This window comes from Mytilus californianus, unplaced genomic scaffold (genome assembly GCF_021869535.1).
Source record: "Mytilus californianus isolate M0D057914Y unplaced genomic scaffold, xbMytCali1.0.p SCAF_3, whole genome shotgun sequence".
NCBI classification, from domain to species: Eukaryota; Metazoa; Mollusca; class Bivalvia; order Mytilida; family Mytilidae; genus Mytilus; species Mytilus californianus.
Genome location: NW_026262679.1, coordinates 86466740 through 86480996, shown reverse-complemented (window position 1 = coordinate 86480996; position 14257 = coordinate 86466740). Strand labels below are relative to the sequence as shown.

The 14257-nt window shown below is 30.7% G+C and overlaps 1 protein-coding gene across 1 annotated transcript in view; it reads right to left on the bottom strand.

The window, feature by feature from the left end:
* The window catches only part of LOC127735298 (fibrillin-2-like), a 116741-nt gene that overhangs the window by 58353 nt on the left and 44131 nt on the right, over positions 1–14257 (bottom strand). Inside the window, exons 14-25 of the mRNA XM_052245425.1 lie at positions 12171–12290; positions 11088–11288; positions 9352–9477; positions 8400–8525; positions 7154–7279; positions 5851–5991; positions 4903–4956; positions 4174–4299; positions 3026–3172; positions 2353–2385; positions 1299–1427; positions 386–511 (exon numbers count right to left, since the gene is read on the bottom strand). Of these exons, the coding sequence (XP_052101385.1) occupies positions 386–511; positions 1299–1427; positions 2353–2385; positions 3026–3172; positions 4174–4299; positions 4903–4956; positions 5851–5991; positions 7154–7279; positions 8400–8525; positions 9352–9477; positions 11088–11288; positions 12171–12290 (1455 nt within the window). The remainder of the gene's footprint in view (positions 1–385; positions 512–1298; positions 1428–2352; positions 2386–3025; positions 3173–4173; positions 4300–4902; positions 4957–5850; positions 5992–7153; positions 7280–8399; positions 8526–9351; positions 9478–11087; positions 11289–12170; positions 12291–14257) is intronic.

The window sequence follows — 14257 nt, the reverse complement described above, 5'->3', positions numbered from 1 at the left end:
TATATAACTATATCAATGTGTTATGAAATGACTTATACACCAATTTGCTATGAAATGGCTATCAAACTTTTAACCATAATGAAAATTAGGTCAGACCTACCAGTTCTAAGCCTGGATAAAATAGGAGGGAAGTCATAAAAAGCAAATATTGTAAAAGCGTAAATGTCCTATATAAAAAGTGCAAATGTCCTATAAATTGAAGCGCAAATGTCCATTAAAATAAGTGCAAATGACCTATGAAAAAGCGCAAACGTCCTGCACTGAGTATTTCATTAGTATAGCAGCTGGTATACAACACGCATACGATTACACAATCATAACATACAATGTTTTTCTTCCCTAAATCAAAGTTAAAATTTTTGCTCTTAATATACACGAAACTTACCCATACACATTTGTTCCATCATGACTGGTTCAAATCCTACATTACATTGACACCTGAATCTACCAGGTAGATTGACACAGGTACCATCACCACATACACCAAAGGAAATCTTACATTCGTCTATATCTGTAAAATATACAATATTTCCACTGTGTAATGATATCTTTTACTTATAAATTACAACTTAACTTTAATTATTGTCATCAACCTTAGCATACTGTGGATTCATTTATTTTTTGTGGCTACCAACTTTTGTGGATTGAGGAAAATATGTATTTTTGTGGATATTGATTTCTTGATTCTGCCAAAGTCTGCATGCATACAAGCCTATAGAAAATTTGTGCTTTGTTGAACATTTAACTGATTTGCTTTTTAATGCCTTTATTCCATAGTTATTTTTGTGCTCCTTCCTCTGTCTATTTGTTCAACTATTTTCTGTGTGAAATAAATACTATATGCAAGTGTTTATAAATGCAAAGATTGCAACTGAATAAACATCTCAATAAACTTGCTCTTTACTTTTGAATGGTACCATTCTCTGCATACTTGTCCCTTGCTACAATGATAGATTAATTGAATATGTAACATTTTGATTAGATTGGTTATTTTATGTCCAATGTTTTCCATAATAAACTTTATTAATTCTGCCATCTGGTTTTGTTGTGTTTTTATTATATCCTTATTTTTTGTAGAGGTGTTTGGAATGCTGACTGATCTATCATAGTCTGTTAAATATATTCAAAACTTTTTTTACATTCAGGGAAATTAAGGGGTTGGCATATTGTAAAGCCAAGTTTAGTGTTAAAGACCATACTGAGACCTATAGATTTCTTTTTGTTTTTTGGTGTTGTTGGATTGCTGTCTTATTGATTTATACCCTACATTTCTTTTTTTTTCTAAATATAGTGTTTACCTGTACAATTTACCCCTCGTTGGTCTGTAGCAAAGCCAGGATTACAAATACATTCAAATCCTTCTAATGTATTCTTACATTGTCCATTATAACAAACATCAGGGAACTCTACACATTCATTTATCAAATCTGTCAATAAACAATATGTAATAAAATATAATATTATTCAACTTTTAATGCTTTTACTAAAAATAATTTAGTTAAATATGAAATGTACAAGTATCGGTATTGGTCTTAACTGGAATTATCCTTACAATTTCTAAACTCAGTACTTGTGGTCTTGTGCTTTGTAGATACCAGATTACACAAAGTAAACTACAACATGATTAGCTTAACAACATTCTGTATGTGCCTGTCCCAAGTCTGGAATTGTTTTACATTTGTTATTACAGGACCTTTTATAGCTTTCTATGAGATATGGGTTTTGCTCATGGATGAAGGCTGTACGGATCTAATATTTGCTAACTTCACGTCATTTGCTCTCTGGTGGAGAGTTGTCTCATTGGCAATCAAACCACATCTTCTTACTTTTATACAAATCCAGTTACAATGAAATAATGAACTACAAATAGTGAAATCTCTTACTTAAAAATAATTCATAATTCATCCATAATTTTGAATGAAAGAACAGTTTATACATGTCTATTTTTCATACACACACACTAATGGTATTGATTCATTATTCATAATGTGATCAATATGTATTTAAAAAGGTTTAGCTACATAATAGGCTACGTAAACATCATCCACCTCCCCCCCCCACCAAAAAAAAATTAAAAAATAAAAAAGGGACACTTTCAAAAATTAAAAAAATGGCATACAACTCGTGGAATATGTCATCAGGGAATATTTCTGCCTTTATGACAACCTTTGTTTAATTGGTCTGGCCTGAATTGTACTGAACCATTTGTTAATTGAAAATATTCATTCTTGTAAGTCATTCATCCTTGAACTGTTCAGACAGTAATTTGAATTATTATAATATTGCCATGACCTTTACAACACCAAATTTTCACTGAATTAAGGTAAATAACTTATTCTAAAAATACTTTACCTACTACACTGCCACAAAGAGATGTGTATTCATCTGAAAATAAAAAATATTTATGAAGCTGAAGCATATGTATTTTCAAAATTAAAATTGAAGCGCTTCATAGAATTTTCATATCTAACATAAGAAAGTTGGTATTAACTCAATTGCTTATATCTTAGTCATTTAAACTCTGGTGAATAGTTGTCTCATTGGCAATCATACCAAATCTCCTGATTTTTATATTAATTATCATTTCAAATATTTCAAAAAGTGATTTTTTTTTTATTTATAAATAGCATGTTTTTTTTTTTTTATCTCTCCATGTATTATTATTACTCTTTTTTTTTTATTTAAATACAATGTCGGAATGAAAATTGCCACAACACAACCCATGTGGGCTTGCAATGTGTTGAACTATCATCAATCAATCAATCTAGTCCCTTCTAATATAGTTTAGGTAAAAAAAAATTTGAAACTGTAAATTAAGAAATATTTGCATGCATTTATGATTGGGATTTTTGGAGAATGGATTAAAAGTGAGATCATGCAATTATAGCAATTTCAGTAAATGCTGCATACATATTAAAATTTGAATTGTGAGTTTTAAATTTTGTGAAACATGTTCTGTTTCATCTTTTGCAATAATGAAAACATCGCAAAAATTTCTGAATTTACAGTAACTATGACACTGTACCTGTTCCCTTTCTAGGACATGATTTATAAGGGGATCCCCAAGCCTTTCCTAATGAACAACAACAGGTAGATTTCAGGTAGTTTCCAAAGATAGGACTGGAACATAATCCTCTGCTGTACTCCATAAAACATGATGACTGTCGCGTATCTGTTTCAAATATATATATACATTAAATACTAATTGTAAAGTTTAGTTTGCTTTTAAAATAATATTTTTGAATTGACCATTTTTTTATAGTCTCATTCAAATAGATATTTCTAAGTTCACCTAGCTCTACTATTCATGCAGACTTTCTTACTTGATTTGTCTTTTTTTGGTTATCAGCAACTTTCAAAAACAAAAACTACCCAAACTAACCCCTTCCATTGTTCATTATTTTTTCAATTTTAATAAGTCGTTCATGCACAAAATCTAGTTTGGGGTGACCTAATTTGTTCATGACTTTTCCATTGTATCCAAGTTGTGCATGACAATTTATTATTCCTCTATAAATCAGATATTTATAGCCTCATGCAAAAATTAATAGGACCAACTTAGAAATAAGAAAAAGGCTAAATCAGTAAAAAGACATTTATTAAACTTTGATATAAAATTGAAAAAGAACTAGACATCATTGAGAAGGGAGCCATCTCTGTGGGCCCCGCTGTAAATAACAGTTGTCGACTGAAACCGAAGTTTTTGACCTTGACCTTTGACCTAGGAAGTTGAACAAACATTATGACACACCCTCTGGTGATGGTTAATATAAATGTCAAGTATAAAGTATGAAATTATAGCGGTTCTCTAGATATAGAGCGGACACAATTTGTTACGGATGGACGGACGGAAATATGAAGAGGGGTTTATTTATGCTAATTTTGTAATTAACATGAAATCACGAAAATGTTCCCTCAGGTTAATTTTGTCTTTAAGATTAGAGTCTGTAACTACAAAAACATGAACGAAAACCTAGTCTAACAGATTTTGCATCTGAAATCATGACATTTAATGTTCACAAAAATAAACCATTTTAGAGTATATAGTCACTGTGATACTTAGACTAAGAAATGATCATTCATTTACTCATTTCAAAGTTTCATTCAAGTTTTCTCTATAATTATAAATTATTATAGTGATTTTTAACATGGTGCACATTATAAATAACCTACCTACACATTTACGCCCTGAGGAATCCAGTGAAAGCCCCGGAGGACAGGTGCACCTAAATGATCCTCTGGTATTTGTACAGAATCCACCAACACATATATCAGGAAATAATTCACATTCATTAATGTCTGAAAAAAAGCTCATAAAATCAATACAAAAGTATAGATTATAAGCATGAAAATAACAATAATTTGAATAAACTGTTGTCTTATGTATTTTTGATTGTATAATGCAAATGTTGTCATTTTCAAAATGATTTAATAGTTCAAGTCCTTTTTTAAACTGTCAAATTCATACTATAAATCACGGCATATAAAACTTAAAGCTTGTACCGACGGTTTCACAGCATTTACTTCATGAAATTTCTGTCCTTTTATGGTAAAAAAGTATCAGAACAATTAATGGAATGCAACACTTAAAAATTGAAATGATTTTAATAACTTAAAACTGTAAATTCCTCAGGATTAAACCATTCTACTTTTGATTTTGAGAATACGAAAAAAAAAAAAAAAAGTTTTAAGATAATCTTAAATTACAAATGATTGATCATAAGGAAGCTTTTGTCAAAGTTTGTAAAATTCTATAAAAGTTTGACAAAGTCATTGATGTCTAAAAACCTTTTAACAGACTGAACCTAAATGTTGACAATGCCACTAACAAATGCAGGACTGCTATGTCTCCCTTTGGTGAATTTCATCTGCAGACTTGACAAAAATCAAATACAAACATACCTATGCAAGTTATTCCATCATCAGATTTGAATCCTTTTCTGCATTTCATATCCTCTAAAACAAATAAAACTTGTACTACAGTTTAAGTATAACAATATAAATATAAATCAGGTAAGAGAGGAGGGAAGTTGGAAGACTTTTTTCTCCTGCAATTTTGACCAAATAAGGAAACTGGGATTTCATTCTTCAACAATTCATTCAAAGCCCTCCTCTCCCCAAATTTATCCATCCATAATTTTGAAGGCCTCAAGATTTCCCCATTGTTCTTCTGAAATAATCTAATGTACAATATATCAAAACATCACATTGTATCTATATGTATGTTCACCAAAATGTATGTAAAATTTAATTGGTTTTTTCCTCAGCATAATTTTTCAAACAATTAAAAGAAGGCTTTATTTGCTAGTGCAATATCCTAAAAAAATGTCCATACATGTTGCAATTGCTTCTTATTATTTGTTTTTTTTAATACCATTTCATCTACTGTAAATTCAGAAATTATTGCGTGCATTTATTATTGCGATTTTGTCATTTTAGACTTAAATGCGATTTTAATTTTTACGATTTTGAGAAAATCCTGTTTAATTCATATAAAGTATTTAAAAATGCGAGTTTAAATTATTGTGTTTACAACTCTGTCGCATTTGTCGCAACAATAAAAACCTCGCAATAATTTCTGAATTTACAGTATATGTCTGATGACGGATCAAAATGGTGTTAAAGACTTTTACAACTTTAAAAATTCTAATATCAAAGTGGGAGTGATACTCATGGTCTCATTATTCAGATTTTGTTCAAACCCCTTTTACCCTTTTTTAGTAAAGGACCCTTAGATGTATTTTAGTTTTCCCTATCAACCAGATCTAGACTAATCAGAAATAAAAGTTTTTTCAATCTGCCAAAGTATCAATTAAGCTACATTGCTATTCAACTGAATATTTTGTATACCAGATCTTGGACATTCTTCACAAGGACTTCCCCAAGCTTTTCCTATACTGCCACAACACTCAGCTTTAGTTACAGGTGTCTTTATATCTTTCTCACATCTACCTCCTCTCACCTCCAACCAACAAGAGGCTCTTCTGTCATCTGGAAAAAGACAAATATTAACATCATTAACACTTGTGTATACCAATAAGTGTTATAACCTTGGACGAATTGATTAACATAGATCCTTTTCAGATTGTGTCTTACTCATATGCAAGGGTATCCACTGGATATATACTGTTTTATTTCTGTGTACCAATTTATGTGGATTAAGGAAAAAATGTTTTTTGAATATTTAATTTCATAGTTCTACAAAAGTCTGTATACAAGCCTATAGAAAATGTATACTTCCAAGAACATTTATATTTGTGGTCCACCTATAAGAAAATAATAATAAATCCACCGTACAAGACAAGTTTAGTGAATTCTGTCAGATGGTTACACATGATGAAGACATATGTCTTTCTATGTCGTGATGTTACACTATTGTTTCAGATAAGGGTAAAGGTTTGGTACCATTAAAACGTTTAAACCCGTTGCAATTGTTTGCTCCTGTCCTAAGTCAGGAATCTGATGTTCAGTAGTTGTCGTTTGTTGATGTGGTTCATAAGTGTTTCTCATTTCTTGTTTTTTATATAGATTAGACCGTTAGTTTTCCCACTTGAATGGTTTTACACTAGTAATTTTTGGGGCCCTTTATAACTTGCTGTTCGGTGTGAGCCAAGGCTCCGTGTTGAAGACCGTACTTTGACCTATAATGGTTTACTTTTACTAAATGTGACTAGGATGGAGAGTTGTCTCATTGGCACTCAAACCACATCTTCTTATATCTATTGACTTCACAATTGAATTTGAAACGTCATTTGTATTTTGAACTGGAGATCAAAATGAAAATTTCTATGAGAGTTGCTTGCTATTAAGTTCAATTAAATCTTTAAAAAAAGTAAGCCTATAAGTATTTGCTCACTTTAATACTGAAACGCTTCTTTTATTTATAAATTTCAGCATCATCAAATCAAAATGGCCGTCTTTCCAATGCATCTTGTAGGTTCAAACCACTAAATTAAAATTTTTTTCCTAATAAAACAAAATAATTTTTACATGTCGATCCTGCTCTATGTTCAGGTTCACATGGGTTGGGATTTATTTGTCAACATTTTACAACTCACTATCACTTGGTATAAAGATATTGACAAATATAAAACCTACATATGTTAAAATGAGCATAGACCACATCATGAAAGAATAATTTCTAAAATTTTACCTATACATATTCTGCCAGTGGAGTCTAATCTCATTCCTGGATCAGTACAGTCACATTTAAAACTTCCTGGAGTGTTTGTACAGCGGGCATCAATACATGGTTTACTCTCAACACATTCATTTATATCTGTAACAACATATTAACACAGGTGTTAGTTGAGCTTCCTCTATAATGCTCTATTTTCCTTTTTTATAGAAGTGCTATAGATTTGATTGACATCTTAATGGATCATGACAATTATTGTCACATAAACTGCTGAGAAGAGCCTACTTAAAAAGCTAAGAATAAATCTATGATACCTAAGAAACAAATACTTAGAAAATTATTATCAATTGCATTGTGTTAAATGAATGCAATTTAAAAAAAAAACTTCAATTGTAATCCAAAGATCATATTAATACACTATTGAAAACTCAATCTGAGCTATTGTCAAATTATCTTATAAGGGAATGCCATGTTTTCTCCCCTCCACAACATTTAATATTTCAGCGAGGTCTAGTCCATATCATATTCAGAGATGAATATGGGAATATGATTCCCCGTAAGATTCAATGGAAATCTTCCAGGCATAACTACTGGCATGTATGCCATCCCATTAAAACAAACTGAATTTTTTTTTTATTAAGTCTAAAATCATCACTTATTATATAGATTTGGCCTTTTACTTTCAGAGAAAGAATTAAAAAATTTACTGATTAGAATAAAGCTTTGACTTTGGCTGAATTTTCTCTTTCTTCATATAAAACAAAATGAGACTTTATATGCAGGACTTGTTATAAATCATTCAAAATTCCAACTAAACAGGGGGAACTGGTATGTGTGCTCGACGTCAAAATTGTATTTTAAATGTCTGTTGTATTTTGAAATGCACCAGAGATTAAAATAGCCAAGAATTACTTATATTGGCTAAGTTGTTCCAGATTGGATTTTTCCAAAGGTTTCAATTGGCACAAACGCTGACATCATTGCTCAAATATATGCCACCTGATCAATACTAAAAGAGGAATCTATTATAAAGGGTCTCTTTTGTCAACATTCATGCCTTAAAATAAAACACTTTCCCAATCAAATATCATTTCTGAGTTTTTGCAAGTTCTTTTTTCCTCTCATGCAAATTGCGATACTGTGTTTTTTTCAAATGCTCATACTTTTTTTGTACAACCAATTACATTATGATATCATTTCAAATTCTTTGTTCTGGTACAAGAAATAACAATATATTATGTTAACAACTTCAGTCTAATACCTTGACAAGAAGACCGGTCTGGATTAAATCTATACCCAGTAGGACAAGTGCAATGATAGCTTCCTTCTGTATTCCTACACTGTCCTCCAGTACAAAAATGGGGGTATGTTTGGCATTCATTAATATCTGAAATCATAAGGAAAGATCAAATATTAGTTTTTAGATGACACTTTAAATTTGTTCAACTCAAATTGATATAAAAAAATCATCTGCATCAAAAGTATTTTGCATAAATATAAATATTGCATTCATAATATATTTTTTATAAAATCTTGATGCAGTACACATATGTACAAGTTATATATTTTCAAGAAATACAAAGAAACCATTTAATGTTCTTGTTTGTCCAATTTAAAGTTTATCAAGGGTATTAGCTTTCTTCAAATTTTTATGAACTTAGGTAGTACTTTAATTTAAAATTTATTGTCTTAAATTCCTCACAACCTTTAATAGTCTGTCATGTCAATCAACCTGTGAAACTAACATGATGCTAAAAGTGATTAAGATCTTTTAAAAACTAATTCAATTCATAAAATTCTTAAAATAAAAGTGTGTATACTTAAGTTGGTGATTACAATCAGTGCAAATCTATTTTCATTAAATAGTTTACATTTAAAGAGAAGCAAGTATGTTTAAGATGAAAATCTACAATAAAAATCAATTCTATTTTTGTTACAAAGTTTACATGAAAAGAAAAGCAAGTATGTTTAAGATGAAAATCTATAATAAATATCATTTCTATTTTTATTACAAGTTTACATGAAAAAAAAAGTATGTATGTTTAAGATGAAAATCTAGAATAAATATCAATTCTATTTTTATTATAAAGTTTACATGAAAAGAAAAGCATGTATTTTTAAGATGAAATTCTTCAACAAATACCAATTCTATTTTTATTTTCAAAGTTCAATTTTATTTTGTATATATCTTTGATAGCAATCTTTTTACTTACCTCGGCATCTTTTACCAGACTGGTCTACTTGATAACCAGGGTTACAGATACATCTATAAGACTTGTCTAAGTTTTCACATGCTCCATTCTGGCATATCTCTGGATTCATGGCACATTCGTTCACATCTGTAAATTAAATACTACGCATGTTGCATTTCTGATATAAACACACAAAAATGTAATTAAATTCTGATATGAATAAATTAAATTTCAAACAATGCTTAAACGGTGCTAGCATGATTTTTTTTAACATCCTTTCTTAAATTTTCAATTTATTACTGTAAATTCAGAAATTATTGCGATGTTTTTATTATTGCGAAAAATGCGACAGGGTTATAATCGTAATAATTAAAACTCGCATTTTGAAATTTTTTATATGAATCAAACAGGATTTTTCTGAATATCGCAAAAATTAAAATCGCATTTTAGTCTTAAATGACAAAATCGCAATAATTTCTGAATTTACAGTAATTAAGAAATTATTCAGAAAACGAGGTTCTAACCCCTTCATGCAAAGTTGAACTTAGATGGATTTGGCTAATATTTATAAAAAGTTTTAATGATATAGCTCTTCACATGTTTCAGTTCATATACATCTTTGATTTTCAATTTTTTGGATTAGAGTGTTCCTGAAGAAGATAAGGATGTTCGCTACTCTGTTTCAGAAGCTTTTTAAAAGACTGGTATAAATTGATAGTATATGAATGAAGGAACTAAAATAGCAGAAAAAAAATGAAGGGTCCGTGTGCTTGTTTTCGAGATATAAGCCTTTGAAAATTTGGCGGGAAATGATTCTCTCTAGATTTTTCATACATTAAACATTGGCACCGTTTTTCTTTCAAAAACAATGAAAAAATAATAAGGATTTTATAAGATTTCCAAATATGGCTTTTTAAACTAAATGTAATAAAATTATGAAAAGAAAAGTAGGGGTTAGTAATAAATTATTCCATGGCCAAACATGGATAAAACAATCTGGCAAAAATTCAAAAACAAGAGGAGCGAACATCCTTAATCCAGAAAAGTGCTTTGGACACATACAATTTATAAAGTGTTATTTTCATCTTTAAAATCTGTTTTGTATTATTTAATCTGGATACATCAGTTTGTGCGATTATTTTCTTCAGTCTTTGCCTTTTTCTATATAATAATTTGTAATGCAGATGGGTGATGTTATATCTTTTGGTAGAAAATTCCTTAAAATTAGATTCCTGCCTTAAAGGTAATGGACAGTGTAATATAACTACTTATTCAGGCCATTTAAAAACTAATTAATGAACTGACTAGTTTATCTTACTTTTTGCATAGATTGTCTGCAGTTAAAAACTGTGAAAATAATTCAATAAATAATAATGTCTTACAAGTAATGTATTAATAGTTTCACTTTTTCTAAATAAAAATAAATGTAATGTGTTGTACTTTTCATGTTCAATCTTATTATTTTAGTGATCAATCAGTCATTTAAATGCCATATTTTTACATTAAAATTAATTACTTTCTCTTCAAATTAAAAAAAAAAAAAAATATATATTTATAGATATGAATAAAAAGATTGATATATCCTCCTAAACTCATCAGTTATCCCACAATTTTCAACAAAACATGTAACCTAGAACTGTTCACACATAGACATAAAAATTACTGTCTTTTGATGAGGTAAATATGTGGTTTTATTGACTTTTGAAAAACTGATATACACTGAGATTATGTGATTCTATTCATATTTGGTGGTTTACCTATGTCTGGCAAAGCATCACACAGTTGTTTATACTGTGGGGTTCCTGTCAGAGGACAAATTTCACATGCAGCGCCCCATCTTTTATAAAGAGCTGAACTTATATCTGTGCAGCAACACATGGATCTTGTCATTGGCCGTGGAAGGGGCAAAACACACACGCCTCTCTTCTTGTCTTGGTAACATATATCAGTCTTCACATCTGTAATTTTGTAAATTCAGATTTAAATCATGAACTATACATATGTAGAAATTTTCAAGAAGGGGGTTGCCTCTCCTGACTCACTGCAATAATGAATGATCTATGAATTATCAGAAATATATTATATAGTATTAGATGTATACCTTGTATAGGAAAGCATTTGCAAGTTTAATATGTTGGTTATTCCCTGTATTCTACGGTAATTTTTGCTTATTAAAATCATGTACATTCTTTTCCATTTGTTTTTTTAATTGATGTTTTAAGTTCGAAGAAATAAATATCTAATATGTCAATGCATCATATACATCTGTGTTTCATGTCAGGTATAAACTAAAGCTGTGGAAGGGGCTGTTCCTTTGCTTTGTGTGTGTCTTTTGCTGTGCATGTACTAATTTTGTGTCATGGATGGATACCCCATATCCTTTGTTTTTCTATTAAAGACTTATATGTCATGTAGCCGGTATAAAACTAAAGACTAGGTATATCAAGTAGCAGGTTTAAAGGATCTACTTATTTTCCATATTGCATTGTTTATGCTTTTTATAAATGTTTACTGTGGATTCATTATTAGTTGTGGGATACCAATTTTTGTGGATTTCATGGGTAAAGTTAAACCAAAAATTTAATGTTCAACGAAGTACAAATTTTATGTATACTTTTATGCAGACTTTGGCAAAACCACAAAATCAAATCTCCACAAGACATTTTTCCTCAATCCAAGAAAATGATATCCACAGTACTTATTTTCAATATTGCAATGTTTATTCTTTTTTTAATAGTATATTTATGAAATGAGATCCATTCTTTCCCCCTCCTTCTTCCCAAATAAACATAAATGTAACAGTTTTATATCTATATTCAATATGCGATGTGATACTATACCTAAGCAAGTTCTGCCATCTGTCTGTAGTTGGAAGCTTTCTGGACATTCACATCTAAAACTTCCTTGGTTATTTATACAGATTCCATTAACACATGGATTTCTCTCACATTCATCTACATCTACAATACATTTCATTATTAAATAACACTGTTATTTCATTGTAACTTTATTAACTACTTAGAAATATTTATTTTGTGGTTTTGCAGCTCCTGTTTTCTAGCCTGCTATCTAGTCAATTCAGTGTTTTATAAACATGGATATTTTAAGAACTATGGAATTAATATTGTTATTATATGAACCATAAAACAAATATATGCTTTCTGTTTGGCTTTTATAACTCTGTTAGTGCCAAATATGGCAATATATAAATTTTCATCTTCATACTATCCTCTACCCCATGTTTTCCAAAGTTTTATTTTATAAGAATCTGAAAGTGCATTAATAGAAAATACCCCCAAAAATTGTTTTTTTTTAGGGCTATTCCATTAAAATGTATGTGGGAGGGTAGGAAAGGAAGTTTAATTATTGAATGTGGGTCATGGGTCTACTTTCAGTATGCGTCTTACCATTATGCAAAATTATCTAAACAAGAGTGCACACGCTGAAATGTCTCGCCTTCTTTACTAATCATTGATATTATGTTGATAGTCCTAAATATAAAGCTTTATTACAACTGTCACATAAACTTAACATTAACCAAGTAAACTAAACATTGACCAATGAACCATGAAAATGAGGTCAAGGTCAGATGAACCATGCTAGGCAGGCATGTACAGCTAACAATTCTTCCATACAACAAATAGAGTTGACCTATTGCTTATAGTTTAAGAAAAACAGACCAAAACACAAAAACTTAACACTGAGCAATGAACCTTGAAAATGAGGTCAAGGTCAAATAAAACCTGCGTGACTGCCAAATAGATCATAAAATATTTCCATACACCAAATATAGTTGAACTATTGCATATAGTATAAGAAAAACAGACCAAAACACAAAAACTTAACTATAACCACTGAACCATGAAAATGAGGTCAAGGTCAGATGACACCTGCCAGTTGGACATGTACACCTTACAGTCCTTCCATACACCGGATATACTAGACCTATTGCTTATAGTATCTGAGATATGGACTTGACCACCAAAACTTAACCTTGTTCATTGATCCATGAAATGAGGTCGAGGTCAAGTGAAAACTGTCTGACGGGCATGAGGACCTTGCAAGGTACGCACATACCAAATATGGTTGAACTATTGCACATAGTATTAGAAAAAAAGACCAAAACTCAAAAACTTAACTTTGACCACTGAACCATGAAAATGAGGTCAAGGTCAAATGACACCTGCCCGCTAGACATGTACACCTTACAATCATTCCATACACCAAATATAGTAGACCTATGGCATACAGTATAAGAAAAACAGACCAAAACACAAAAACTTAACTATAACCACTGAACCATGAAAATGAGGTCAAGGTCAGATGACACCTGCCAGTTGGACATGTACACCTTACAGTCCTTCCATACACCGAATATACTAGACCTATTGCTTATAGTATCTGAGATATGGACTTGACCACCAAAACTTAACCTTGTTCACTGATCCATGAAATGAGGTCGAGGTCAAGTGAAAACTGTCTGATGGGCATGAGGACCTTGCAAGGTACGCACATACCAAATATAGTTATCCTATTACTTATAATAAGAGAGAAACAAACATTACAAAAAATCTGAACTTTTTTTTCAAGTAGTCACTGAACCATGAAAATGAGGTCAAGGACATTTGACATGTGACTGACGGAAACTTCGTAACATGAGGCATCCATATACAAAGTATGAAGCATCCAGACCTTCCACCTTCTAAAATATAAAGCTTTTAAGAAGTTAGCTAACGCCGCCGCCGCTGTAGCCGCTGCCGGATCACTATCCCTATGTCGAGCTTTCTGCGACAAAAGTCGCAGGCTCGACAAAAATGGTTCTTGGTTGTAGGGATATTTTGAAAGTCCCTTCCTACCCTCCCACATACATTTTAATGGAATAGCCTTATGTTGGAATCATCTCTGGGCATTTGGAAGACAAGAGTGC